General features: G+C 41.0%; 1 protein-coding gene across 1 annotated transcript; it reads left to right on the top strand.

Moving 5' to 3' along the window:
* The first annotated feature begins 1356 nt into the window (after nucleotides 1-1356).
* ESD (esterase D) lies at nucleotides 1357-26827 on the top strand. The gene is given in 12 exon segments (XM_050950576.1): nucleotides 1357-1383; nucleotides 1385-1450; nucleotides 5422-5496; nucleotides 6309-6348; nucleotides 7699-7774; nucleotides 9234-9322; nucleotides 12599-12697; nucleotides 20992-21116; nucleotides 21814-21933; nucleotides 24256-24354; nucleotides 25444-25611; nucleotides 26583-26827. Coding segments are annotated over 12 exon segments (1065 nt in total). The 3' UTR covers nucleotides 26664-26827.
* The last annotated feature ends 3 nt before the right edge of the window (nucleotides 26828-26830 follow it).

Genomic DNA, 26830 nt, shown 5'->3' with positions numbered 1-26830 from the left:
ACGCCATCCCTCTTCCCTAGCCCTGAGCCTCTCCAACACCACAAACCCCTCCTCTCCAGCCCCAGACAGAGCCCTCATCCCCCTGCACTCCAACCCTCTGCCCCAGCCCTGAGCCTCTCTAACACCGCAAACAGGGCCGGCTCCAGGCACCAGCCCAGCAAGCAGCTGCTTGGGGCCACCAACAGTGAGGGGTGGCACATTTGGGTCTTTGGTGGCAATTTGGCGGCGGGTCCCTCAGTCCCTCTTGGATTGAAGGAACCGCCACTGAATTGCCGCCGAAGACTGAAGCGGTGGCGGTAGAGCTGCAGATCTCGATGGCCTTTTTTTTTTTTTTTTGCTGCTTGGGGCAGCAAAACCCCTGGAGACGGCCCTGACCCCAACTCCCCCAGCCCCAGACAGAACTCTCACCCCCCCATACTCCTACTTTCGCCCTGAGTCCCTCCCACACCCCAAACCCCTCATTCCCAGCCCCAGAGCCCTCACCTCCTACACCCTTACTCTTGCCCTAAGCCCCTTCCACATCCCAAACCCCTCATCTACAGCCACACCCCACAGCCTTCACCCCTGCACCCCATCCCTCTGCACCCCTCCCATCCCCAAACTCCCTCCCAGAGCCTGCACCCTACACTCCAATCCTCTGCCCCAGCCTAGGGCCTGCACCCAAGACCTCCTCCCCCCCACAAACACCCTCCCAGAGCCTTGGGCAGGTGAGGGGGCAGAGTTTGGGCTGAGTTTGGGCGGGGGCAGGTTCTGGTACCATCAAATTTCTACAAACCTGCCATCCCCGGACACTATGTAGATGTGGGGAGCAGTGGGACCCTGGCGGGAGTGGTGACAGGAAGTGTGTGGAGGGCAGGGGCAGCTCTAGGTATTTTGTCGCCCCAAGCACGGCAGGCAGGCTGCCTTCGGCGGTTTGCCTGCAGGAGGTCTCCGGTCCCGTGGGACCAGCGTACCCTCCGTAGGCAAGCAGCGGAAGGCAGCCTGCCACCCTTGCGGCGACCGGCAGAGTGCCCCATGCGGCTTGCCGCCCCAGGCAGGCGCTTGGTGTGCTGGTGCCTGGAGCCGCCCCTGGGGAAGGGGGCAGTGACACTGTTGAGGTGGGGGGGAGGCACTCCTGGCGCTCTGAAAGAGATTGTGTGTGGGGGTGGGGAGCAGGCAGCCCTAGCATAGGCGGGGGGTGGGTCTCTGGGTTGTGGACATTGGGGGCGGGCAGGCCTGGATGGGGGCGGGCAGGCCTGGAAGGGGGGGCCTTGGCAGTGGGGGGAGGGCAGCCCTTGAGGGGACACTGAGGCGGAGGAGGCAGGTCCCTGGCGGTGTCCCCGGGGCGGCGCTGTGGGAGGCAGTCGGGGCGGCGCCATGTTAAGAGCCGCCCTCCTCTGCCCTCCCGCGCTTCCGGCTGCTCCGGCTCCGCCGCCCGCCAGCGCCTCCGAGCCCCCGGCCTGCGCCCGAGGTAAGCGGCGGCGCGGGCCGTCACGCGGCTCCCTGTTCCCGCGAGGGTGGGGTGCAGGGCCGCGCTCGCCCTGCCGGTGCCCGGGGCGGGCCCTGCCCCGGGGCTGCGGGAAGGCGGCAGAGGCGGGCTCCGCCGACAGGCCCCAGTAGCGCTCCCCGCCCCGGCGGGCACAGCCATGGCCAGGCCCCGCCGCGCTGAGCGCAGCCGGGACTCGGGGGTGGCGGGACTCGCTGCGGGCCCGGCGGGAGGTAGCGCGGCTTCTCCTAACCCTGGGGCCCCTGCAACGTGAGACTGAGCCGGGCTCTCCGCACGGGCTGAGTTTCGCCCTGTCAGCGCCGCCAACCCAGCGTCCAACCTCGCATCGCTTCAGCCAAACGGGTGCCACGGCCCCCCGAGTTGACGCTTGGTCCGGGCAGCGGGGCCCTGTGTTCTCGGGTGCACGAGTCCTGTAGAAAGAAATCAAATTGCGCAGGTAAAGCTTGCAAATGAGTAAAGTGTGTGTGTGTTGTAATGAGACACCAGCCTATTGCTCTGTGCTGGGTGGGGGAGCGAGGCAGTGATTTCATGCAAATCTCCCGGTTCCTACAAGGAGCTCCTCAGAGAGGACCTGGGCATCATTGTAGACAGCGCCATGTATACCGCTTCTCAGTGGACATCTGCAGGCAGAATAGCAAACGATGTTTCGCTGTGATGGAGAGGAATGGAGAATAATGCAAAGAATATGATAATGCCTATATATCAGCCCATGGTGTGGTCTGTACTGTGTGCAGTATTGGTCACCCTATCTCCTAAGGCTACTGCAGAACTAGAGGACATTCAGAGAAGCCTTAAGGGCATGGAATATCCCATGTGAAGAGAAACTCTGAAGATTGAATAGTTTATTTGAGAAAAGAGATATGATAAAACAATAAGGAAAAGGTAAATGGGGGACTCCTTGGAATCGCCTTGCCTGACTCCTGTATTTACAAAAAGTTCCAGTCTGATGGTAATGGAAATTAACAGAGTATCAAGAAAATCTTCTGTGCAATAGTTCTCATGGTAGAGACAAATGCAGTCCCTCTCAAAGTAAAGGGAATGATCGCCTATGCACTTTGAGCTTCTTTGCTTTAACACTGAAAATTCATCTTTTCCTCTTATGGAATGTTACTGTAGGCCGTGGGACCTACATGGCTACAACAACAGGGCATACTATTAAAACTATTGGAAGTTAGGTGAGACAAACCAGTATTATACTAACTGGTAAATTCCCCTCCAGCTGTTGAATTGTTTCCTGCAATATATTTTCTCCTTTGTTTTGCTTCACTTTTAAATAACTTTTATGCAGTGAGATTACTCAGTAGATAAATAGAGCTCATAGAGGATCAGGAAGAATTGCCTACCAGACTAAAATTGCATTGCCTCATTCATTCCATTGGTGATCCTGCTTCTGCAAAGACTTAATCTGTTATATTTCCTTTCCTTTTAGTTGCCTTTTTCAACATATTGAAAATGCATTGATTTCACTGAAGATACAATAAAAATGAATTTGGTCTACTGCATATATTTCTTTTTGACTAAAGCTTTCAAAGCTGGATGTCAGAGTGTGAATTTAGGAGCTTAGTTTTAGGCCTGGATTTGAAAAATTTGAACTTTAAACAGTGGCTTGATTTTTGTTATGTGAATCAGCACTGATATAATCAAATTCTAATGTGATTATAGAAAAAAGAGTTAGACGTGACCACAAGGAAATATTAATTTTGTATATATAAAAATCTAGTGTAAAGATTTGTATAGCTGTGGAATTGTTCTGTTAAAAAAATGATTCTTCTGGAGGATGACATGCTTTTAATTCATCACATTTTGGGCTTGAACAAAAATACAGTCAGTAGAACAGATAAACACAAATACTACCATTTACATTTAACACTGAAATTAGATTAAAAATCTAACAACCCGAAGGCAATAAGAAACAGCCGTTGTCTCTTTGCTGATAAAAGAATATTTAACTGAAGGTCTCTTTTAATTAACAATGACCATATGGCTTTATTTAGAAGCTCTCACTTAAGTTAAATGTAGTAATTTTCTCCTGATATTTATAGTTTTTGAATGTTGCTAAAGAAGACAGCTGCATTTTTATTGGCGTTTTCCTGGTTAGAATTTAAACTTTTATGGTTTCAGAATGAGGAGAAAAGGAAGGTAATAGGCATCACAATTAATTTGTGATGTTACTTTCTTAGCAAGTCAGGGATGGGTGGACATATTTCTGTTATGATAGGGTTTCACAGTAAGATAGAAAACTACATTAGGCTAATATTTCATAACAGTAGGATAGTCCTTTTTAACTTTCTGCAGCTTTTAAAAAAAATTGCATGGTAAATGTATGGCTGGTAGATATATTTATTATTTGTATTGTGGTAGTGCTTAGGCGACTAGCCATCACCTTCAGCCCCCAACTAAAACCTTTTCAGTGCATCATCAAAGATCTACAACATATCCTGAAAAATGATCCCTCACTCTCACAGATCTTGGGAGACAGACCTGTCCTCACTTACAGACAGCCCCCCAACCTGAAGTAAATACTCACCAGCAACCACACACCACTGAACACAAACACTAACTCAGGGACCTATCATTGCAACAAAGCCCAATGCCAACTCTGTCCACATATCTATTCAAGTGGCATCATCATAGGACCTAATCACATCAGCCACACCATCAGGGGCTCGTTCACCTGCACATCTACCAATGTGATATATGCTATCATGTGCCAGCAATGTCCCGCTGCCATGTACATTGGCCAAACCTGCCAGTCTCTAGGTAAAAGAATAAATAGACACAAATCTGACATCAGGAATCATAACATTCAAAAACCAGTAGGAGAACCTTCAACCTCTCTGGCCACTTAGTAACAGACCTAAATGTGGCAATTTTGTAACAGAAAAGCTTCAAAAACAGACTCCAACGAGAAACTACTGAACTTGAATTAATATGCAAATTAAACACTATCAATTTAGGCTTGAATAGAGACTGGGAATGGCTGAGCTGTTATACACATTGAATCTATTTCCCCATGTTAAGTATTCTCACACCTCTTGTCAAACTGTCTGTAATGGGCTATCTTGATTATTGCTACAGAAGTTTTTTCTCTTAATTAGCTTCTTAGAGTTGATAGGACAGCTCCGACCTTTTCATGTTCTCTGTATGTGTATATTTATCTCCTCACTATATGTTCCATTCTATGCATCTGATGAAGTGGGCTGTAGCCCACTAAAGCTTATGCTCAAATAAATGTGTTAGTCTCTAAGGTGCCACAAGTACTCCTGTTCTTTTTACATCCCTACTGTGCTAGTTGCTTTACAAACATATGAAAAAGACAATCTTTTCCCTCAGAAATTTACAGTCTTCCTGTAAGGCAAGAGAGAGTAGATGAATACAGGAAATACAAAGCACAAGCAAACCAGTGACAGAACTTGGATTAGAACTAAATTTCCTGGCTAATCATACTGTGTTTAAACAGACAATGCTGTCTCCGATTTAAAAAAAAAATGAGAGTTTAAACACATCCCTAGTGAACTGTTCCTGTTGCATGATATTTGGCTATGTTAGCATCCTGAATAAAAAAAAATCCCATTTCCCTTCCTCATTCTTCCAGAGCAGTGTTCCACCTTTTCTCCTCCTCCTACCCTTCTCCCTTTCCCCCTAAAAAAAGAGAACATGGAGTTGGTGGGTCACCTTACTAAAAACTTTGGGAACTACTGTTATAGAGGATATTCTCCATGGTAGCTGAGGGCTGATAGTGAGATTAGTAGATACACCATCTTGACTTATTTAGGAAAAGTGGAGTATGAAGTACGGTAGAAGTACTGGAATGGAAAGTTAGTTCTCATAATTCTGTCCCCTCTCAGTCTCTGTCCTCTGCTCACATATTCCCATATGTTCTGTCCAGTCTCCTACCTCAATACATCATTTGTCTCTGCTTGTTCCTGGCTCAGCCATTCCTCAGTGAGTGCCAAAGAATTACTGGAAAAAAACATCTTCAAGAAGCTACTGAAAACCCAACTGTTCAGTTAAGTGTTTAACATGAAATGGCCATGCTGCATTTTCTGTTTGGTTTTGTCTGACATTCTTTGCTTGTACCTTTAGATTGTAAATCCTTAGATGTGGGACCCTGTTAACTTTTTGACACTGACTTATTATTCGATAGTACCGTGGGTATTTAAGATGCTGTGTATCGGTCAATGAGGGTTTCTTTTAAAGGGTAGGGTAAAATGAGCATGATGAAGCTATGTATTCTTAGAGCTTTGTAGGAGGCCCTCAGTTCAACCTGAAGTACCGGTTAGCTTTTAACTGGTATAAACCAAAACCATGTGGTTATGTTGTACAGCACTGCTCATCTAATGCCTTCCAATCACTTCACAACATTTGATTAAACCATATAAAGCTGGTGTAGAGTCTAAGGAAGAAATGCATGTGATCGAACTGTTTAGTCTGCTCAAAAAAGTTTTAAAGAGGAGAATAAAAAAATATTAAGGATATTTTTGTGTAGAAAAAGTTGGCAGGAAGAGAGGAAGGTAAAAGAGGCAGAGGAAATGCATGAAGGCCACAGTGTGAAATTGGAAGAAGCTACAAATGCATTGGGCTTCTTAGGATGACATTAACTTAGTAGCAGTGGGATTCTTTATTAGAGAAATATTGTTTTTGGAGTCTTAGAATGTAGAGAGTGAATCGCTTAGTTCTTCTAGGTCATCTCCCTGTTCACTGCAGGTGTGTTGATTATTGCAAGTATTCTGGGTGGGTTTCAGCAGAAATATTTTAATAGGTTTGAATGGTACCTGCTTTTCCAGAGAAGATTGCAAAAGTATGTTTTTATATTTTTCAGGTTCCTTATTTTTGTTTAAAGATCGAGAGAAGTCATCCTGGTAAGATGGAATCCTCTGATATTGTACAGTGAAGCCCTAAAATACAAACTAATGTTAATGTTGACTGCCTAGAAGTAGCAATAATAATTATGTAATAAGTGGTTTTGAGAATAAACGTAAAAAAGATTTGGAGCCTTCTAAAGACCTTGCCTATCAAAGATGCTAAGAGTCTAGTTCACTGCTGTGTTACTCCAGTTTTATGCTAGTGTAATACCATCATAGTCCTGGGAAGTTACACCAGTAACAGTAAAATTGTAGTAATTGAATTAGGGCCCAAATGTATAGTCATGCTCTTACTGTCTTAATGTAAAGATATAAGTATTAGCACCAGTTTCTTCAAGATGCAGATGTCGATAGTTTAAAAGGTTCTATTTACTAGCAAAAGTGAAGGTATTTGGGTAGTAAGTATTTATTAAGGAGTTAAAACTCCCAAGCACAGAGAGTATGGTGAGAAAACATATACTTCTAGAGTTAATTTATGAACAAAATGAAGGCAAAGGATAGGATAATTTCTGTTTTGTACTGTTCTGTTCTTTGCCAGGCTTGGAAAGTAGTTTTTGCAAAGGCAGAATAACACAATGATCCGAAAATGGTGGATTGAAATGTAAATTCATTTTAAACGTGTAATGTAGGAGTAGAAGCTAGAGAATAAAATACTATAGATTGCCAGAGGTAGAATGATTTCTTAAGAAAAAAGATGTTCAAACCTGTGTACCACAAAAGAACATATGAAGAAGTGTCTTGGTAACTTGATCCATTCTCTTCACACCATTACTGTTCTCTCCTCTATTAAAAGTTACCACCCCAAAAAACAAAAAAAGTTTGGTACCCTATTATAGACCACAGTTATTAAACCTGAAATGTTCATATAAAGCAACTGAAATTTTGTTTCTAAAACATGGAAAGAAATTGTGTAACTGGAAGGTATCTTCTTTGTAAAAGTCAGCTGTTCTGCAGTCACATGAAAAAAATGGGCCATCCTGATTATCACTACAAAAGTTTTTTTTTTCTCCTGCTGATAATAGCCCACCTTAATTGATTACTCATTATAGTTGGTATGGCAACACCCATTTTCTCATGTTCTGTGTATATGTCTTCCTACTGTATTTTCCACTGCATGCATCCGACGAAGTGGGTTTTACCCCATCAAAACTTATGCTCAAATACATTTGTTAGTCTCTGAGGTGCCATAAGTACTCCTCATTCTTTTTGCTGATACAGACTAACACGGCTACCACTCTGAAATGTGAAAAAAGTGGCCATTCAAAGTTGTTGTGTTTTGTTTTCTGTTTTTAAAAAACCTACAGCCTGGAGATACAAATTGATAGTGGGTTGTTTTGTTTTTAACAGCTGAAATTATGGCACTGAAACAGATTTCCAGCAACAAATGCTTTGAGGGTTTCCAGAAGGTGTTTGAACATGACAGGTAAACATTACAAAGGCAACCTAAAATTTTAGCACATGGAGAGCAATGGCAGTATCGTATTACTTCCAATATTTCCATAGTCAAAAGAAAAAGACAAAATATGCATTTCCCTGATTCTAATATTAGTGTTTTAGAAGCTTCATTTTTATATTGTCTTCAGCTTACTAGTTGCTTTATTCTACATTTTTAAACACTTATTACTAAGTTCTGCAGAGGGAAAACATTAATAGTAAATTTACTATGTCCTGAGAATTGGTCTCATCACCTTGGGCTGCTGTATTTGTAATATGGAGATATGAATATATATTAACTCCGTGTGAATGAAGCAGTAAGTGTTTGTCACATTACCAGATGCATCAAACAAACTAAAATAGAAGTAGAAACAATCTTTTAGTGAGGAGGAATTACCTATACAACTATATATGAGCATGTAGTTTTCATTTCTGGTCTCTAAAAGACACCCATTAGTCATGAATCAGCAGTTCTTTTCTGTGAAGGGGAGAGACTCTCTTTTAGATAAAGGTCAAACTCCAGTTGCTTACGTAAGTCTTTTCAGCCTGTTTGCTTGTGGCATGAAATAGAGTATAATTAAAACGTATTATAATATTAATTAGGTGCTTGTCCATCTTTCGAATTAGAGTGTATATATTCCTTTATATAGTACTGCTGCTGGAAGATCTTGCATCTAAAGAAAGTAGCTTCTGAAGAAAACATGCTTTCTAGTGGCAGTTTTAACATTGAATAAAAATTGGGCAGTTGATTAGTGTATCAGTCTGGGAGACAGAAACAACTTGACTTTTGCTTCTATATGTACTGCACTGTAAATTGTGTGAGCTATCTGTATATATTCTTAAAATATCTCTCTCCAATTTAATAGACGAGTTAGGCTGAACATTGTTAGGTCTTGAATTCCAAATGCTAATTTTAAAAATATTCACTACCAGCCAGACTGTAAGGATTTGGTTTATTTTTCTTTCTTTTTAAAATGTATTTAAAACATAGTAGAACTGCAGTCAGTGTTACTCAATAGGCTAATGTTGTGGCTTATTTTATATTGTTATTCACTTCATACTTATTTCATTTGCACTCTTTAAAATACTATTATCCATTGAATCAATAATGGCTAGGTTTAGATATTCTGATTAGTATTCTAGAAATGCATAGATAAACTCTAGATCGGAGATTAGCAACCTTTGGCCTGCGGCCTGCTAGAGTTTACCTGCGCGGGCTGACGGATATTCTGACCGCTGCTTCCTGCTGCCCCTATTGGCCTGGAACGGCGAACCTGCAGACGCGGCAGGTAAACAAACCGGCCTGGCCCGCCAAGGCTCTTACCCTGGCAGACTGCGTGCCAAAGATTGCCCATCCCTGCTCTAGATAATGAGTGGGTTTTTTTTAAAATGATTGTCCTGGGCTTGTCTGTTAGATACTGTTAATCAAATGTATTTTGTTGCTACAGTATAGAGTTAAAATGCAAAATGAGGTTTGGAATCTATTTGCCACCAAAAGCAGAAATTGGAAAGTGTCCTGTGTTGTACTGGCTCTCAGGTGAGTAATGTGAACTTTGGTATTTTTAAAAGATACTATTAGGTTAATTTAAGACCCAAAATGTACAGTATGTAAAAAAGGAGATGCATTGATTCCATTATAGTAGAGTTGCCAACTTTCTAATTGCACAAAATGGAAAACCCTTGCCCTGCCCCATCCCCAAGGCTGTGCCCCCTGCCCTGGCCCTTCTTTGAGGCCACGCCCTCCCACTCACTCCAGCCCCCTTCCCTTACTCACTTTCATTGGGCTGCTGGAGCAGGAGGTTGGAGTGTGGGAGGGGGGTTGGGCTTCAGCTGGGGGTGTGGGCTTTGGGGTAGTGCCGGGGAGGAAGGGCTTGGGGTACAGGAGGGGGCTCCAGGCTGAGGCTGAGGGGTTTGGAGTGTAGGGAAGGGTGCAGACTCTGGGGCCTGGTCCACACTACGCAGTTAAATCGATTTAACGCTGTACCCGCCCACACTATAACACACTTTAAATTGATTTTAAGGGCTCTTAAAATCGATTTCTGTACTCTTCCCCAACAAGAGGAGTAACGCTAAAATCGATATTACTATATCGATTTAGGGTTAGTGTGGACGGAAATCGAAGTTATTGGCCTCATCATTTTACAGTAGCTACCCACAGTGCACCGCTCCAGAAATCGACGCTAGCCTCGGACCATGGACGCACACCACCGAATTAACGTGCCCTAGTGTGGACGCATAAAATCGATTTTATAATATCGGTTTTATAAAACCGGTTTTAGTTATTTCGATTTTATGCTGTAGTGTAGACGTAGCCTGGGAGGGAGTGTGGTTCGGCCTCCAGGATAGGGCTCAGGGCTGAGAGTGCTGGGTATGGGCTCTTGGAGGGAGTTAAGGTGCGGGAGGGGGTTCTGACCTGGGGCAGGGGGTTGTGATGGAGGAGGTGGTTTGGGGTGTGGGCTCTGGCTGGGCGGCGCTTACTTCAGGCAGCTCCCGGTCGCCCGTGCAGCAGGGCTAAGGCAGGTGCCCTGGCTCCGTGCTGCTCCCAGAAGCAGCCAGCATGTCCAGCCCCTGAGTGGAGGCGTGACCAGACAGTTTTGCGTGGTGCAGGCATTGCCCCCGCAACTCTCATTGGCCATGGTTCCTGGCCAATGGGAGCTGTGGAGCTGGCTCTGGGAGTGGGGACAGCGTGCAGAGTTTCCCTAATCGCCCCTGCACCTAGGGGTTGCAGGGAAATGCCGGAGGCTTCTGGGAGCTGTGCAGAGTCAGGGCAGGCAGAGAGCCTACCTTAGCCCCATTGCGCCTCTGACCACACTTCTAATGTCCTGGTCAGTGGCCGGAGCTGCCAGGATCCCTTTTCAATTGGGCATTCAGGTTGAAAACCGGACCCCTGGCAACCCTGCGTTGAAGACTGCTTTAGTTTGGGTTTAAACACTCCCCTGCAATGTGGTATTGTACTCGCATATGAATCAACCAGCCTTAGGGGGTGCAGGCTGCCAGATTTATGGCTTTTTTTTCTTTTCTGTGCCGCTGGAGCAGTGCAGAGAAACTTGAAGGATCTGGCCCTGCACATGCAAAAAAATCTAGAACCTATATATTGTTGATGGGCCTTTAGCTCATGTTGATTAAATCTTCAAATAGATTTAGGATATTCTGTGTAATTAATAAAAAGCAGTGCCTAAACAGCTTGTGATAAGCTGGTGTTTGCACACTCAGTAGATATTTTACTCTCTGGACCTGTTTCTGGAAGAAAAAATGATCAGAACTAAACCAGTAGGGTGGAATCCACAAAGGGGAAAACTGTCCTATTTAAGTAAATTTGCTATATGAAAATTGTTTCATCCTGTATCCATGCTGTAGGATATGGTACTATTTAGATCTCAGGGACTGGATATAGTGTAAAATGTTAATCTTAATGCATGGCGTAACAGTGGAAGAATGACATTTCAGTTCTAAAACAAATTTTAATAGGGACTACCAGTTTGATTGTATAAACAAATCAGACCAAGTTTGAAATATGGATTTTGCCAGAGGTACATGGTGTATTTATAAGATGTAGAAGAATTTAGTTAAAAAACAAAACCAAACTGAAAACCTTGTCCTAATATATGCTCTACCAATTTAAGCAGTAGTTGTTGAAAGCAATGTTTCGCAGCCTATTGTAATTTTACCAGTAGTCTGATATATGTAGCTATGGTAAAGTTTACTTGTGTTACTTTTGATATTTTTCCCCAATTACCTTCTTTAACTGTTAATATTTTGTATGAATTGTCAAAAAATAGCAAATGTATATTATTGATGGTTGGCAAAATTAGTAAATGTCTCAATTCAATGTACAAGCATAAGTCACTAAAATTAGAGGCAGTTGTACTTCCACTAGCTTTAATGTAATTGTAAGGGTAGAATAGGCCAGTAGAGGTGTGATTCTAAGCCCTAACCTGTACTTGACTTCCACTATAGTTGAGTGTTGTGCATGCAGAATGATGACAGATTGCATAAGAATGTTAACATCTAATATTGGAGCTGTTTGTAGGTTAGAAGAAATTGTCTGAGGAGGTACCACAACTCTTATACAGCACTTACAGTAAAATAACTAATTACAAGCAAGCCGCCTTTGCTAATAAGTCAATCAGTTGAAGCTATCTAAAACTCACCACAGGTGAAGGTTAAAACTACAAGCAAGCTGCCTTTGCTAATAAGTCAATCAGTTGAAGCTATCTAAAACTCACCACAGGTGAAGGTTAAAACTACAATCTGTAACTCTTCTTATGTGGCACTGTGAAGACTCCTTAAAATACTGATCTACGTTATTGTAGACTTGTAATTCGACTTCAGTTTGAAACCTGCTCTGTCATAAGCACAGATTGCTATGGATCCTGAGGTATAGGGATTCACCATGCTTATTATAATTGCTAACTAATGAAATACAGGACTTTATTTGTCACTTAATATCTTCTCAAATGACATCTTATGCAGTATTTGAGAACTCTGCTTATAGTAAATGAACAGGCACTTCTGTGGCTCTGTGGATGAAACATTCAGTAATCTAATTATGGTCAATACCTAATCATGGGCAAAATCCAAAAGATCTTTAAAAGGAATGGTGGTTGATACAAGTGGGAAATGAAAAAGTTAGTATGATCAAATCTTTTCTTCTGTGAAAATGTGTAAATGTAACTGAGTCTGTTTCTGTGAACTGTTAGCAATTACATTCATTCTTAAGGCATGAATCCCATTTATTTTTAAACTTCTCTAGTATATGTTGGAAGCTGGAATGCTGTGAGTAGTATATAACCAGTCGTATTTTTATCTCTAGGATTAACTTGCACAGAACAGAACTTTATTACCAAATCTGGTTTTCATCAAGCTGCAGCTGAACATGGCCTCATTGTAGTTGCACCAGATACCAGCCCACGTAAGTGTCTTCAGGTTTCATGATGAGCCTTCAGCATGTAAATGTTTTCTGCTGTTTATCCGCAAAGAATAGAATGATTCATGTTACCACTAAATATATTGGTGTAATTGTATCTGAATTTGGAATGTTCCATATCTGTAGGTTCTGTAGTTTATACCACTTTGCTGGATTATTTATTTAATATATACCAAATGAATTGTAACTTTAGAACTCCACTATTAAAGCCATTTTAATACAAATACCCTAAAATTAAGATAAGGGGGCAGTTCAGATGACACATGGGCAATGCAAAACTCTCGTTCCCCTCCATTTTTCTTCTCGTTCTCCAAAGTCCCTGGCTTACACTCCGTGTATATCACTCCTTGGTGTATATCACTGATACTCAGACAGAGACTCGAGAGCTGCAAGTGGCTCTCTAATGTGTCTCTTGCGCCTCTTTGCAGCACATGATATTAAAACACGGTGTGATTTAATTATTAACTAACCTAAGCTATTTAACCAAGCAGGATGTTTTTACTATGATATTAACCCAGGGGTAGGCAACCTATGGCACGTGTGCCAAAGGTGGCATGCAAGCTGATTTTCAGTGGCACTCACACTACCCAGGTCCTGGCCATCGGTCTGGGGCCTCTGCGTTTTAATTTCATTTTAAATGAAGCTTCTTAAACATTTCAAAAACTTTATTTACTTTACATACAACAAACATTTAGTTATATATTATAGACTTACAGAGAGACCTTCTAAAAATGTTAAAATGTATTACTGTCATGCGAAACCTTAAATCAGAGTGAATAAATGAAGACTTGGCACACCACTTCTGCAAGGTTGCCAACCCCTGTATTAACCAATTGTAGTTGATAAAATAATAGTCCTTTAGCTGTGAGAATTTATATATAATATAAATAGTAAATGAAACAATGAATTCACGGTACTCTGGCTTTTTTGGGTAGTGTTGATTGCTAATTTGGCTCCTGAATCACAGAGATCTGAGTATTACTGGTATATACTGTGCTGGTACCTTACATCATCCCTGCAACCCTGTTGGAACATGGAGCTAGTGTTTTGTTTTTACTGTGTTGCATGATTTTTCAGAGCCTTTTAATATTTACTGTACTCAGTACTTATAAAGCTAAAACAGTTTAAAAAAAGCACACACCTCTCTTCCCCCAATGCAGAAGTCTGGCTGTGGTAGGGTTCCTTGGCTGGTGTAATGTTCCCTGTATAAGGCATTGATTAGTATAGAAATTGGGGAACCTGAAAAGGGGAAATTCTGTACCCACGTTTGTCACAGTTCTCTGGAGAGTTCTGTAAATTACACTACAGCTTTCTGAATGCTCTTGGTATTTCCTTCTACAGTGATACTTATGCTATACATATCGGAGGAGCCTTTCTGATGTTTTCCAGCATTTGATGGGATTGAATCTCAACAAAAATGCTTGATTTAATTCCCCCAAAACAACTTCCTAACAAGTTCCTTCCAGAAATTAATTGTCGTGGCTAGGTATTCCAGTTATCCGGACATGGAATGTAAGATCATTGAATACTTGAGAGCCGTTGATCACAACAATGACTTAAGGACAGAATTTCAACTTTCTGAAAGTTCTATTCTTTAATCTCTTTTTTGTACTAAGAAAAAATACTGCAAAATATTTTGCTGAACTGCTAGGGGAGCAACATATATTCTTCCATATTTTATCCTAGGTCTTCCTGTGTTTAGTGCATTTTTAATTCATATGCAGAAAGTATTTTGAAACAAGCATTGTTGTAACATGCATTCATAGCTATTATGTACTGCAGAGTAGGGATGGCCAAATCTTCATTATGTCATTCAGATAACATCAGATTAAGGGTTTGGGGCTGTAACCGCCCTTGGTTGCTTGGACTTGCTTTTGTGCTACCTCTGGCCGTTTGCTCTTTGCATGCCTGTCCATTGATAGGATCACACATTCTCTTTTGCACTAACCGCTTGGCCTGTCTCCTGCCTTTATAACTTCCCATAACTGGAATAAATCAAAGCAGATGACTGCAAGCTCCGCTGTGTTAATGGATTTTCTAGTGCACCTCTGATGTCCATTGTGTTCCAGACAGCCTCAGTTCACTGTTCACAGGGCCCAAATCTCTAACATCTTTAAGTTATCTGGAACATTGTGTTTGCAGCAGACTAAATGTAATCACATATTAAAGTAAGTGGTCCGAACATAGCGTGGAGAAAATATTCAGAGTGGAGTTTGCACGTGCAGGTGTCTGTAAGTGCACACCCAGTAGAGACTCTCCTGGAAACAAAACGTGGGAAGCAAAGAGACATAGCAGTATTAGACACTTCTCACTTCTTCTGTGGTAGTGTCTAAGAAATGGAGTTAGGAGTCAGGGCCCTGTTTTTCCAAGCACTATATAAACAAACACAATCAAGACAGTCTCTGCCCTAGAGAGCTCATTATCTAAGATTTGGACAAAATGCAACAGCTGAATAAACTTAGAAGCCAAGAAGAGAGGGAGAATCAAGTTATAGTACTGTGATGGTGCAGCTTACCTTTTTGTCATCAAATTTGTCCAGTCCCTCAATTTCCCCTCTTGGTGATTTTGCCCTCCAGCTGAATGAAAAACTCTCTTTCATGGTAAACAGAAATAAACAGGAAAACATAAAACATGGTTTTAAAGCCTCTTCGTGAGGATATAAGTGAACATTTCTTCCCTTTACTGCAGGCATTTGCCCCTCTTGATGGAATGTCCCAAACAATCCTTTGTTCATCTCCATTGAGGCTTCTTCCCAGGCTGCTTTTCCACGTTTTTTCCTTAAGCCCTTTCCTTTAGCAAGATTATCATGCTGGTCCTTCCCTAGTTTCTTCCTTAACAGAAAGATTCACAGCAAGTCCTACCATCTGTCTCAGACAGAGGCAACCAACCCTTTTATACCCAATATACTTGATTTACAGCCTACAGTTCCCATGATTCCTGGGCTACAAGTTCCAGAAATCCCTCAGTTTTTGGCAGAATCTGCGTCACAGAAGTGAGCTAAACTTTGATCCTCTTAAAAGCCCCTGGCTCAGCCTGTGATAAGCAAAAAGGTGTGTACTCATAAATTGTTCCAACAGTTGTGTCAAATTAGGTAAGAGTTTACAATTTAATATGGGAGCAAAAAAGTCCCTTGTAATTCTGGTTTTAGTAAACAGGGACATGTTAGCAAGGAAGAAAGTAATGGTCCCTGTGCTAGTGGCACCTTAAATACTACGTTCAGTTCTCAGCGGACCAAATTTGATGATGAATCCTGGTCACATGCCACCTGGAGGCACATTGTGCATATACTAAGAAGAAGAGTTCTGGGACCTGCTATTAAGAACATAAGAACGGCCATACTGGGTCAGCCCAAAAGTTCCTCTAGCCCAGTATCCTGTTTTCTGACAGTGGCCAATGCCAGTTGTCCCAGAGGGAATGAACAGAACAGGTAATCACCAAGTGATTCATCCCCTGTTGCCCATTCCCAGCTTCTGGCAAACAGAGGCTAGGGCACCATCCCCATCCATTCTGGCTAATAGCCATTGATGGACCTATCCTCCATGAACTTACCTAGTTCTTTCTTGAACACTGCTTTAGTCTTGGCCTTCACAACATTCTCTGGCAAGGAGGTCCACAGATTGGCTATGCGTTGTGTGGAAAAAATACTTCATTTTGTTTGTTTTAAACCTGCTACCTATTAATTTCATTTGGTGACCTCCTAGTTTTTGTGTTGTGAGAAGGAGTAAATAACACTTTCTTATTTACTTTCTCCACACCAGTCATGATTTGATAGACCTCCTATTACATGCTCCGTTAGTCATCTCTTTTCCTGGTCTTATTAATCTCTCCTTTTATGGCAGCTGTTCCACACCCCTAATCATTTTTGTTGCCCTTTTCTGAACCTTTTCCAATTCCAATATATCCTTTTTGAGATGGGGTGACCATATCTACACGCAGTATTCAAGATGTGGGCGTAGCATGGATTTATTTAGAGGCAATATGATATTTTTTGTCTTATTATCTAGCCCTTTCTTAATGATTCCTAACATACTGTTCACTTTTTTTGACTGCTGCTGCACATTGAGTGGATGTTTTCAGAGAACTATCCACAATGACTCCAAGATCACCTTCTTGAGTGGGAACAGCCAATGTAGACCCCATCATTTTATATGTATAGTTGGGATTATGTTTTCCAATGTGCATTACTTTGCATTTATCAGCATTGAATTTCATCTGCCATTTTGTTGCCCAATCACCCAATTTTGAGAGATCCTTTTTTAGCTCTTCACAGTCTGTCTGGGACTTAACTATCTTGAGCAATTTTGTATTGTCTGCAATTTTTGCCACCTCACTGTTTACCCCTTTTTCCAGATCATTTATGAATGTTGAATAGGACTGGACCCAGTACAGACCCCTGGGGGATACTACTATTTACCTCTTTCCATTCTGAAAACTGACCATTTATTCATACCATTTGTTTCCTATCTTTTAACCAGTTACCAGTCCATGAGAGGACCTTCGCTCTTATCCCATGACAGCTTACTTGCTTAAGAGCCTTTGGTGAGGGACCTTATCAAAGGCTTTGAAAATCCAAGTATACTATATCCACTGGATCCCCTTTGTCCACATGCTTGTTGACCCTTTCAAAGAATTCTAGTAGATTGGTGAAGCATGATTTCCCTTTACAAAACCATGTTGACTCTTCCCCAATAAATTATGTTCAGCTGTGTGTCTGACATCTTTGTTCTTTACTATAGTTTCAACCAGTTTGCTCAGTACTGAAGTCAGGCTTACTGTCCTGTAATTGCTGGGATCACCTCTGGAGCCCTTTTTAAAAATTGGCATCACATTAGCTACCCTCCAGTCATGTGGTACAGAAGCTGATTTAAATGATAGGTTACAGACTACAGTTAGTAGTTCTGCAATTTCACATCTGAGTTCCTTCAGAACTTTTGGGTGAATATCATCTCGTCCTGATGACTTATTACTGTATACAGGGAGTACTCAGACTTATGACACAATTCGTTCCTCAGAATTGTGTTATAAGTTGAAACCACTTTTCCCATAGGAATCAATGATATGAACGGGGAATTGGTTCTCGAACCAAATCTTGTTACACTATTTTCACCACAATAACCTAGAATTTTGTGCTAAATGAATTATAGATGACTAATGTTGGAACAACAATGTATTTACTGTACACTGTATTTTGTAAACAGCATTCAAATAAACATATAAACTCACATATGCTGCTCAGAATGCTGGCAACACAGGCTCAAAAAAGCCAGGGAGAATGGCACACATGCTGAGCCACAGCCAATCACTGTTCAAGCTTTCTGTTTGGCTCTTGGTCCCAGACTCAGCCAATCAAAAACAAGCGGCATCCCTACCAGGCAGCAAGCTACCCTGCTGCCTCAAAGCCAATCAGAAGTGTCCCTTTCAGTTCTGGGCCAGTATAACGCAACCGGGAAGTGATTTCAAGCGAACTTTATGCAAATCAAGCATCATAGGGGCGAAACGGGCAGTCAGTTGAAAAACATTGTAAGTGGCCTCCGATGTAAGCTGGGTGTCATAACTTTAAGGACTCCCTGTAGTTTATGAATTTGTTCCAAAACCTCCTCTAATGGCACCTCAATCTGGGACAGTTCCTCAGATTTGTCACCTAAAAAGAATGGGTCAGGTTTGAGAATCTCCCTCACATCCTCCTTTAGCATCTCGATTGTCCAGAGGCCCCACTGGTTGTTTAGCAGACTTCCTGTTTCTGATGTACTTAAATTTTTTTTTTTGGTATTATTTTTTGAGTTTTTGGCTAGTTGTTTTTCAGATTCTTTTTTGGCCTTCCTAATTCTGTGTTTACATTTCATTTGCCAGATTTTATGCTCCTTTCTATTTTCCTCACTAGGATTTAACTTCTACTTTTTAAAGGATGTCTTTTTGCCTCTTATTGCTTCTTTTACTTTGTTGTTTAGCCGTGGTGGCTCTTTTTTGCTTTGCTTACTATGTTCTTTATTTTGGGGCATACATTTAAGGTGAGCCTCTATGATGGTGTATTTAAAAAGTTTCTGTGTAGATTGCAGGGATTTCCCTTTTGGTGCTGTGCCTCCTCATTTTGTGTAGTTCCCCTTTCTGAAACTAAATGCTAGAGTGTTGGGCTGCTGTGGTGTTTTCCCTGCCACAGGAAAGTTAAATTTAATTATATTATGGTCACTATTACCAAGTGGTCCAGCTGTATTCACCTCTTGGACCAGATCCTGTGCTCTACTAGGACTAAATGAAGATTTGCCTCTTCTCTTGTTCCAGGACTAGCTTCTCCAAGAAGCAGTCATTTAAGGTGTTGTCATAAACAGATAGCTAAGGGTTAATGTTCTTTTACCTGGAAAGGAGTAACCTGAAACACCTGACCAGAGGACCAATCAGGAAACAAGACTTTTTCAAATCTGGGTGGAGGGAAGTTTGTGTGTGAGTCCTTAGTTCTTGTCTTGTGCCTGTCTCTCTCTCGGCTATGAGAGGATTTGTTTCCTGCCTTTCTAATCTCCTGTTTCCTAGTTGTAAGTACAAAGAGATTGGTTTTTTGTTTTTTTTTTTTTGTATTTACGTGTGTGTAGCTGCTGGAGTGTTTTGAATTGTATTCTTTTTGGATAAGGCTGTTTATTCATATTTCTTTTAAGCAATTGACCCTGTATTTGTCACCTTAATACAGAGAGACCATTTTTATGTATTTTTCTTTCTTTTTACATAAAGCTTTCTTTTTAAGACCTGTTGGAGTTTTTCTTTAGTGGGGAACTCCAGGGAACTGAGTCTGTGCTCACCGGGGAATTGGTGGGAGGAAGAAGTCAGGGGGAAATCTGTGTGTGTTAGATTTACTAGCCTGACTTTGCATTCCCTCTGGGTGAAGGAGGGGGGTGGGGGAGAGATTGGCTCTCTCTCCTTGTGTTTCCAGGACTGGAAATAGAGAGGGTGGAGTCGCTCTGTTTAGATTCACGGAGCTTGCTTCTGTGTCTCTCTCCAGGAACCCAGGGAGGGAACACCTGGAAGGGAGAAGGGAAGGGAAATGGTTTATTCCCCTTTGTTGTGAGACTCAAGGAATTTGGGTCTTGGGGTCGCCAGGGAAGGTTGTTGGGGGGACCAGAGTGCCCCAAAACACTCTAATTTTTTGGGTGGTGGCAGCTTTACCAGGTCCAAGCTGGTAACTAAGCTTGGAGGTTTTCATGCGAACCCCCATATTTTGGACGCTAAGGTCCAAATCTGGGAATAGGTTATGACAGGTGTCAAGAAACTTTGTCTCTGCATCCCGTCCTGAGGTGACATGTACCCAGTAAATATGGGGATAGTTGAAATCCTGCATTATTATTGAGTTTTATTTTAATAGGCTCTTTAATCTCCCTGAGCACTTCACAGTCACTATTACCATCCAGGTCAGGTGGTTGGTAATATATCTCTACTGCTATATTCTTATTTCTAGAGCATGGAATTACTATCCATAAAGATTCTATTGTACTGTTTGGTTCATTTAAGACTTTTACTTCATTTGATTCTATTGTCAAGTCATGGGCAAACTGAAGAGGGATAAGAGATGGCCGGGTGGATTGAATTTAAGGAAAAATATAAAAAATGAGTACTTACAGTATAGCCTTGGTGAAGGATGTCTACAGTTATTCAAAAGAGGAATGACTTAGGTTTTATACGGGGTTCTAATTTATTATTGACATGAAACAGAAAAAGTGAATTCAGAATTAATATACAGAAGATGTTCCTGATGGAGGGAGATACTAGACTGGAAACTCCCAGGGGAAGAAGTGGAACATATAATTTGAATAATTCAAAACTAGACTGGACAAAGCGATCAAATACATATGGTAGTATAGGGTATCTTGTATTGGCAGGAGAGGGTATCTTGTATTGGCAGGAGAATAGGCTGGATTTTCTGTTTCTAACATGTCCTTGATTTATTGATAAGAAATTCATAGTGTAGTAAGATTCAGTTAAATTAATATCTGATCGTACATCAGAGACAAATTTTGGGATTGAAGGGATGAAGAAAAGTGAAAATTAAGAAAACTTTGCACTTTCTACTTGTGAATCTCAAAGCATTTTTGAAACATTAATGAATTAACCCTCAAAACACTGTATTACTGCATAACATCATCCTCATTCTATGTTTTTTGGGAAACTGAGGCACAGATGTTTAAATTTATCCAGGTCCATCTAGAAGGGTGTGGCTTATCATGGAAAAGAATACTCTAACATTAAACATCTGATAAAGATGGGACAATAAACACAGAATCACTTTTCCATGATAGGTGGCTGCAATATTGAAGGAGAAGAGGAGAGCTGGGATTTCGGCACAGGTGCTGGTTTTTATGTAGACGCCACTGAGGAACCATGGAAAACCAACTATAGAATGTACTCATACATAAAGGATGAGGTGACTTTTTTCCTCAATGAAATTAATGTTGCTAAATGTGTTAAATTGAATCTCATTGTTTTGCCTTGACTAGAGGGACTGATCTTCTCTTAATTGGACTATTGTAGTGAGATGGCTGCTTATCATGCATATCAAAGTTGGACCATTTTCATTAGCAGTCAGATGTCGTCATTTTCAAAATAGAATGCTTGACCAAATCTATTAAGATGATGAATAACAATACATAGAAGTCTGTTAATTTGCAGCATGAGTGGTCCAGATTAAAAACTAATGTTGACGGGGACATGAAATACAAAAGGCCTCTCCAGATCAAGCTGGCATTCTGCTCATTTTGTGAGAACATATTTAGGGATTTAGTTAAAATGAGAACAGGGTTATAATGAAACCTCAATCTTGTTATGCATGTACATTTACATGTAATATGTCTAGTAGATTAACATCTTGTAGACCATGAAATGTCTACAGATGTTTGACATGTGTCCTTTTGTCTTTAGTGTTATTCAGTAGTTGAGATTGTTTTGCACTTGTGGTTAATTTAACAGTTGAGGTCACAGTCTGAAAACTAACTTGCACATTTAATCTCACAATAATTTTATCTGGATTAAAACACAGTAGTAGATCACATTAAGTTGCGTGACTCCCAAAGTCTAAATATATTACAGTCTTCCTTTTTTTTGTCATACTTGATTTTTTTCAGCTGCCTAAATTAATAAAAGCCAATTTCCCAGCTGACTCAGAAAGGATGTCTATTTTTGGGCACTCAATGGGGGGTCATGGAGCTCTTATCCTTGCTTTGAAGAATCCTGGAAAATACAAAGTAAGATATTAAGTTTTATACAGTCTTCTAGAGAGAAAACATTTAAAAATCAAATTCAAGTTAAACTCTGTTGCAACCTTTAAGATTATAAATAACTTTAATTTTAATACTAATAGTCTACAGGTACTTGGTACTAGTACTGAATGCTACTGTAAAATGCATTAGCGAAATACCAACTACAGAGTTAAAAACTGCGTTAAATATCCTCTCCAGTGGAGAGTATTAAAAAAGCCTTATTGCTATTCTATCCAGACTATTGTAGTTAAGCAGCAGCAGCACCTTTATGTGGCTGTAGTGTAGCTGTGGCATCACCTAGAATGGGCTTCCATCTTGAATAGTCTCTTGCAGGTCTTCTTCCTTCATGATGAGTCAGTATGGGAGGATTTGGGCTTCTTAACTCCTTCAAAAATCACATCTTCCAATCTCATTTGTGGCCGATCTCATGCTCTCTTTCCTTTTACCTCAGCTCTGTAAATCTTCTATAGAAATGTACCATTTTCTGCCCATTGGACAGGATCCCATGATTGCAGTCACTTTGTTTTCATGTGGGCAGAACTTCAACTTGCCAGAATCATCCAAGTATCTCCTCATTTGTGGCAAAATCAAACCAATAGATGTTAAGAATAGACTATTACTTTTGACATGGAAAACTGCTTAGTTTTCTGTCCTCAGCTGTTTTAATGGCCTTGTTTCTGCTCTATATAACAGGGCAGTCATCACCACTGTGTTGAACACTCGTATCATAGTTGTCATACACATAATTTTTGTCACCATTGATCTTAAGTCCCATAGATTCTGAAATATTTTTTTTGAGGATTTAGTGTTCCCAGTGATGCATATAATTGTATGTAGGTCGATGGTGGTATTGGACTGAGATCCAGGAGTACCCCAGGGCTGCATTCTCTCTGTTATTTCTAATGGACTATGTGATGACAAAGATGCTGTAGGCCCAAGTACGAGATGTGAAATTTAAAAATTCATCTTTAGAGGATTTTTTTTCCTCATGTGACCTTTTTCATGTTGCTATGCAAAGTCATGACATGTCTGCTCAGTTAGAGCTTCAGTAGCTTGTCTCTACAAGCCCACATTCAGAACCACATGCAGGAGACCATAATTCATGTGTGCAAAGAAGGTCACAGTGGTTAGTTCATACATCAAGAGAATAAATGAGTATAAAATTCACAGTTGAACAGATTGACTGTAGCTATCACCAAAATAATACATCTCAGTTCATTCTCTTAGTCTTAACTGAAACAAGGATAAAACATAATCAAAACCTTAATTACATTTAATTTAAAAAAATTCAAATAATGAGGAAGAGAATTATTATGTCACGTCTCTGATCCAGAAAGTCTCCCTTAAACAAAAATTTTGAAAGCATGGCAAAGGGCCAATTTAAGGAAGATATGGAATCTCTGCTCAGAAAAATAACTTTAATCTTTCATACTACTAAATTATTTCTATCTTTTGTCAACAAAAATTAAATTTCACAAAGTGTATGATCTTGTGAAAAAAGATTTCTGTGCAACAGCTGATTAAGGAGAAATTTCAGAGGAATTTAAAGCCTTAGAACTGTAAGGTTCAAAAAAGAACTAGATAAATTCATGGGTGGATGGATACGTCCATTAATGGCTATAAGCCAGGATGGACAGGGATGCAAAACCATGCTCTGAAGTGTCCCAAGTCTCTGTTTGCCAGAAACTGGGAATGCTTCACTTGATGATTATCTGTTCTGTTCATTCCCTGTCAAACATCTGGCATTGGCCACTGTCGAAGACAGGATACTAGGCTAGATGGACGATTGTCTGAGCTGGTATGGTAGTTCTTATATTCTTAAGATTGTTATAAAAGGGCTGAAAGTTTGTATTGAGTTAATTCCCAATACATGCACATTACAATTCATAACATTTTTAAGCTGTTCTGCCTTCCTTGGCATCTTCAATAAATGCCCCCATTTTATCGCTTTCAAAATCTAAAGTAACCCCTTGCATTTTTGGTTAGCAAATCATTTAGCTCTTTATTGTTAGATGAGAGCCATTAGTGTCTTGTGTGTGTGGAGGGGAACTAATTGTACCTCGTCTCTTTTGTGGTCTCTTTGAGCACTTATTTGTGGGTTGGTTCCTTTATACATTTTTTTTTTTTTTTAATTCTAATTATGTCACAAGACTGAGATTGACTGCTGTGTAAAGGTGAGAACAGAGCACTTGCTCCCCAACGTGCTGCAGTTGTAACTAGGCAGAACAGCTTTTGAATACGCTTTCCACTCATACCTTGCTTATCAAAATGACTTTTCTTAATCCATATATTTGTGTTTCTAAACAGTCTGTATCAGCATTTGCTCCTATCTGCAACCCAGTTCAGTGTCCCTGGGGGAAGAAAGCCTTTGGTGGATATCTGGGATCAGATCTAACTAAATGGGAGGTATGTGTTGGAGAGTCCAGTCATTTAATGAACTGTAAAAGTGATTGTGACTGCACACATAGTAGGGAAGCAAAACATGAAGTGGTGACTTCTGTTTTGAATAACACTGTGTTATCCCATCACCAAACATTGACTCCGACTGTACAGTACTTGTGTGGATACTGATCACCATCATATTGCTGGCTGGCACTCTACAAAAACAGACTTGAACAGGAGGCTGTTCTTACCACATAGAGACAGTAAATTGTCTCCTCACTTTTGAAGATTTTAAATTGAGATAAATAGAAATAGGAGCAAGCTCTGACTCTTCATCTGCTTCCTGGAAACACTGAACAGATGAAAATCTGATCCCTTTTTTAGGGTGATGAAATGCTCTGAAGGCTCCCCTTAAGGTATGTCTACACTACAAGTGAAGTGTGATCATAAGATGGGTAGGCTAGCTTTAATTGAGCTAGCACAGGTAACAATAGCAGTGTAGATGTGGTGGCATGGGCTTCAGGACAGGCTGGCAACCAGAATATGTGGCTAGACTACCTGGAGGGCTTATATGCCAACTGCTTGCCCATGCTAAAGGCCATGCCACCACATCACCACGGCTATTGTTTCCTGTACATTTAGAGTAAGCTGGCACAGTATGCCTGAGCTACATTCGATTGCAGAGTCGACGTACCCAAAGTGTATATTCCTGTATTCTCTGTGCACAAAGGAATTGCTTCTTATAGTGGCAGGCAAAAGAGGGAAAATGTGTTGGTCAGAGATCGGTAAGTCTTGAGTTCTGTAGGAGCAGGCTGGCAAAACGTTCAGTTCTTTAATCGTGATTAAATACTATGGGCATTGATACTGATAGAACAGGATTCAAGTCAGTGAGAAAGATTTAAGGTTTTGCCCTGAGAGCCCTAACTTTGAGCTTACTCCAGAGTTTGGACAGCCTTTTAGTGTAAACATTGTCTTAGACCCGTTTGTTGCATTCCATGTCCCTATCCTATCCTAAACAATAATTCTAACTCAATTGGGTAGTATAGTTACTAGGCGAAGAAAATTCTCAAAAATGTTGTTACACTTTTAATTAGTTTAATTTTATTTCTACAGGCATATGATGCTACCCATCTTGTGAAGTCTTATCCAGATTCCCATCTCGACATCTTAATTGATCAAGGCAAAGATGACCAGTTCCTTTCAGCAGGGCAGTTACTGCCTGACAACTTTATTGCAGCCTGCACAGAGCGGAAAATCCCTGTAGTCTTTAGATTGCAACAGGCAAGTACCAAAAAGTACCTTTTTTAGGGGAAGCAGGGTGGGGGTGTCTGATGCATCCGTCCCATAATTACTGGGTTGACTCTGTGTGTGCCTAAAAGGTGAAGCAGCTAGCCAGAGACAGGCCCAGTCCTGACATAGACAAGACAGGCAAAGGGTACACAAAGGTAAAGTGTTTTGACCAAGGTCACACAGCAGATCAATGACGGGTGAGAACAGAGAGCAGCTCTCTTGACTCAGTGCAGTGGTGTATCCACTAAACCCCACTGACTTAATTACTTTGACAACTACAGGGGGAGCCAATTTTTAGCTTAAACATTATAGGGTATTTTGAGTGCCATCCAATCTATCGGCAACATGCTCATGAGGAAGAAAATACATGCATTTTGTTGTTGAAGATAAGTATCTTGCTCTGTTTTAAATATAATATTGCAGTAACCCATCACAAAATCATCATGAAGAAAGTGTGTGCTTATCTGATTTATCATCTATATACATTTAAACAATGTAGTAGTGTTTATATATGATGTGTATCAGCAAAGTGGTACATTGTTGGTTTTGGCTGACAGGATCAGTCAGGGGGCAAAGAAAGAGCCTTCCGTTTCCTGTAGCATTATGGCGCAGAGTAGCAGTAGCCTGAAATTCTTCAGGGTTTTTGAAATGACTTCCTCCTATCTGCCATGTCCTTCCCAGATAGCTACTGCCTGCACAGCTGGTGTATTTACTACTTTCCCTCCATTTCTTTATGGAGTGTGCCCATCTTCATCGGGATAGAACAGCCTAGGGCACAGCCAGTTTATGTAGCCTCCTAGGGCTAGGACAGGCCATGCATAAATCTGAAACAACCTCCTTACTGCCTTCTTAAAATGAGCACACAGACATTGAATGAGCCGTCATTAACAATGCTCAAAAATACAGTTACAACGCCGTATCATTAAGTACCTTGAATTGCTGAATGTTTTTCTCTTTGCTAGGGCTACGATCACAGCTACTTCTTCATCGCTACATTTGTTAATGATCATATCAGACACCATGCAAAATACCTCAATGCTTGAAGCGTAAGACTCTCTTCTGTCCAGTACAAGTCAATATGTACACAAATGTTAACAAAAATCACTTGCTGAATTAGTGCCTATAAAACGGAATTGTGCTGATAGTACTGCTAAAAAATCCTTAATTCTCTCTGTGTACTTCAAAATAAATATTTTGAATGTGTTTATTT

This window comes from Gopherus flavomarginatus, chromosome 1, assembly GCF_025201925.1.
Source record: "Gopherus flavomarginatus isolate rGopFla2 chromosome 1, rGopFla2.mat.asm, whole genome shotgun sequence".
NCBI classification, from domain to species: domain Eukaryota; kingdom Metazoa; phylum Chordata; order Testudines; family Testudinidae; genus Gopherus; species Gopherus flavomarginatus.
The sequence above is the reverse complement of the archived record's forward strand: the minus strand, read 5'-3'. Positions and strand labels throughout refer to the sequence as shown.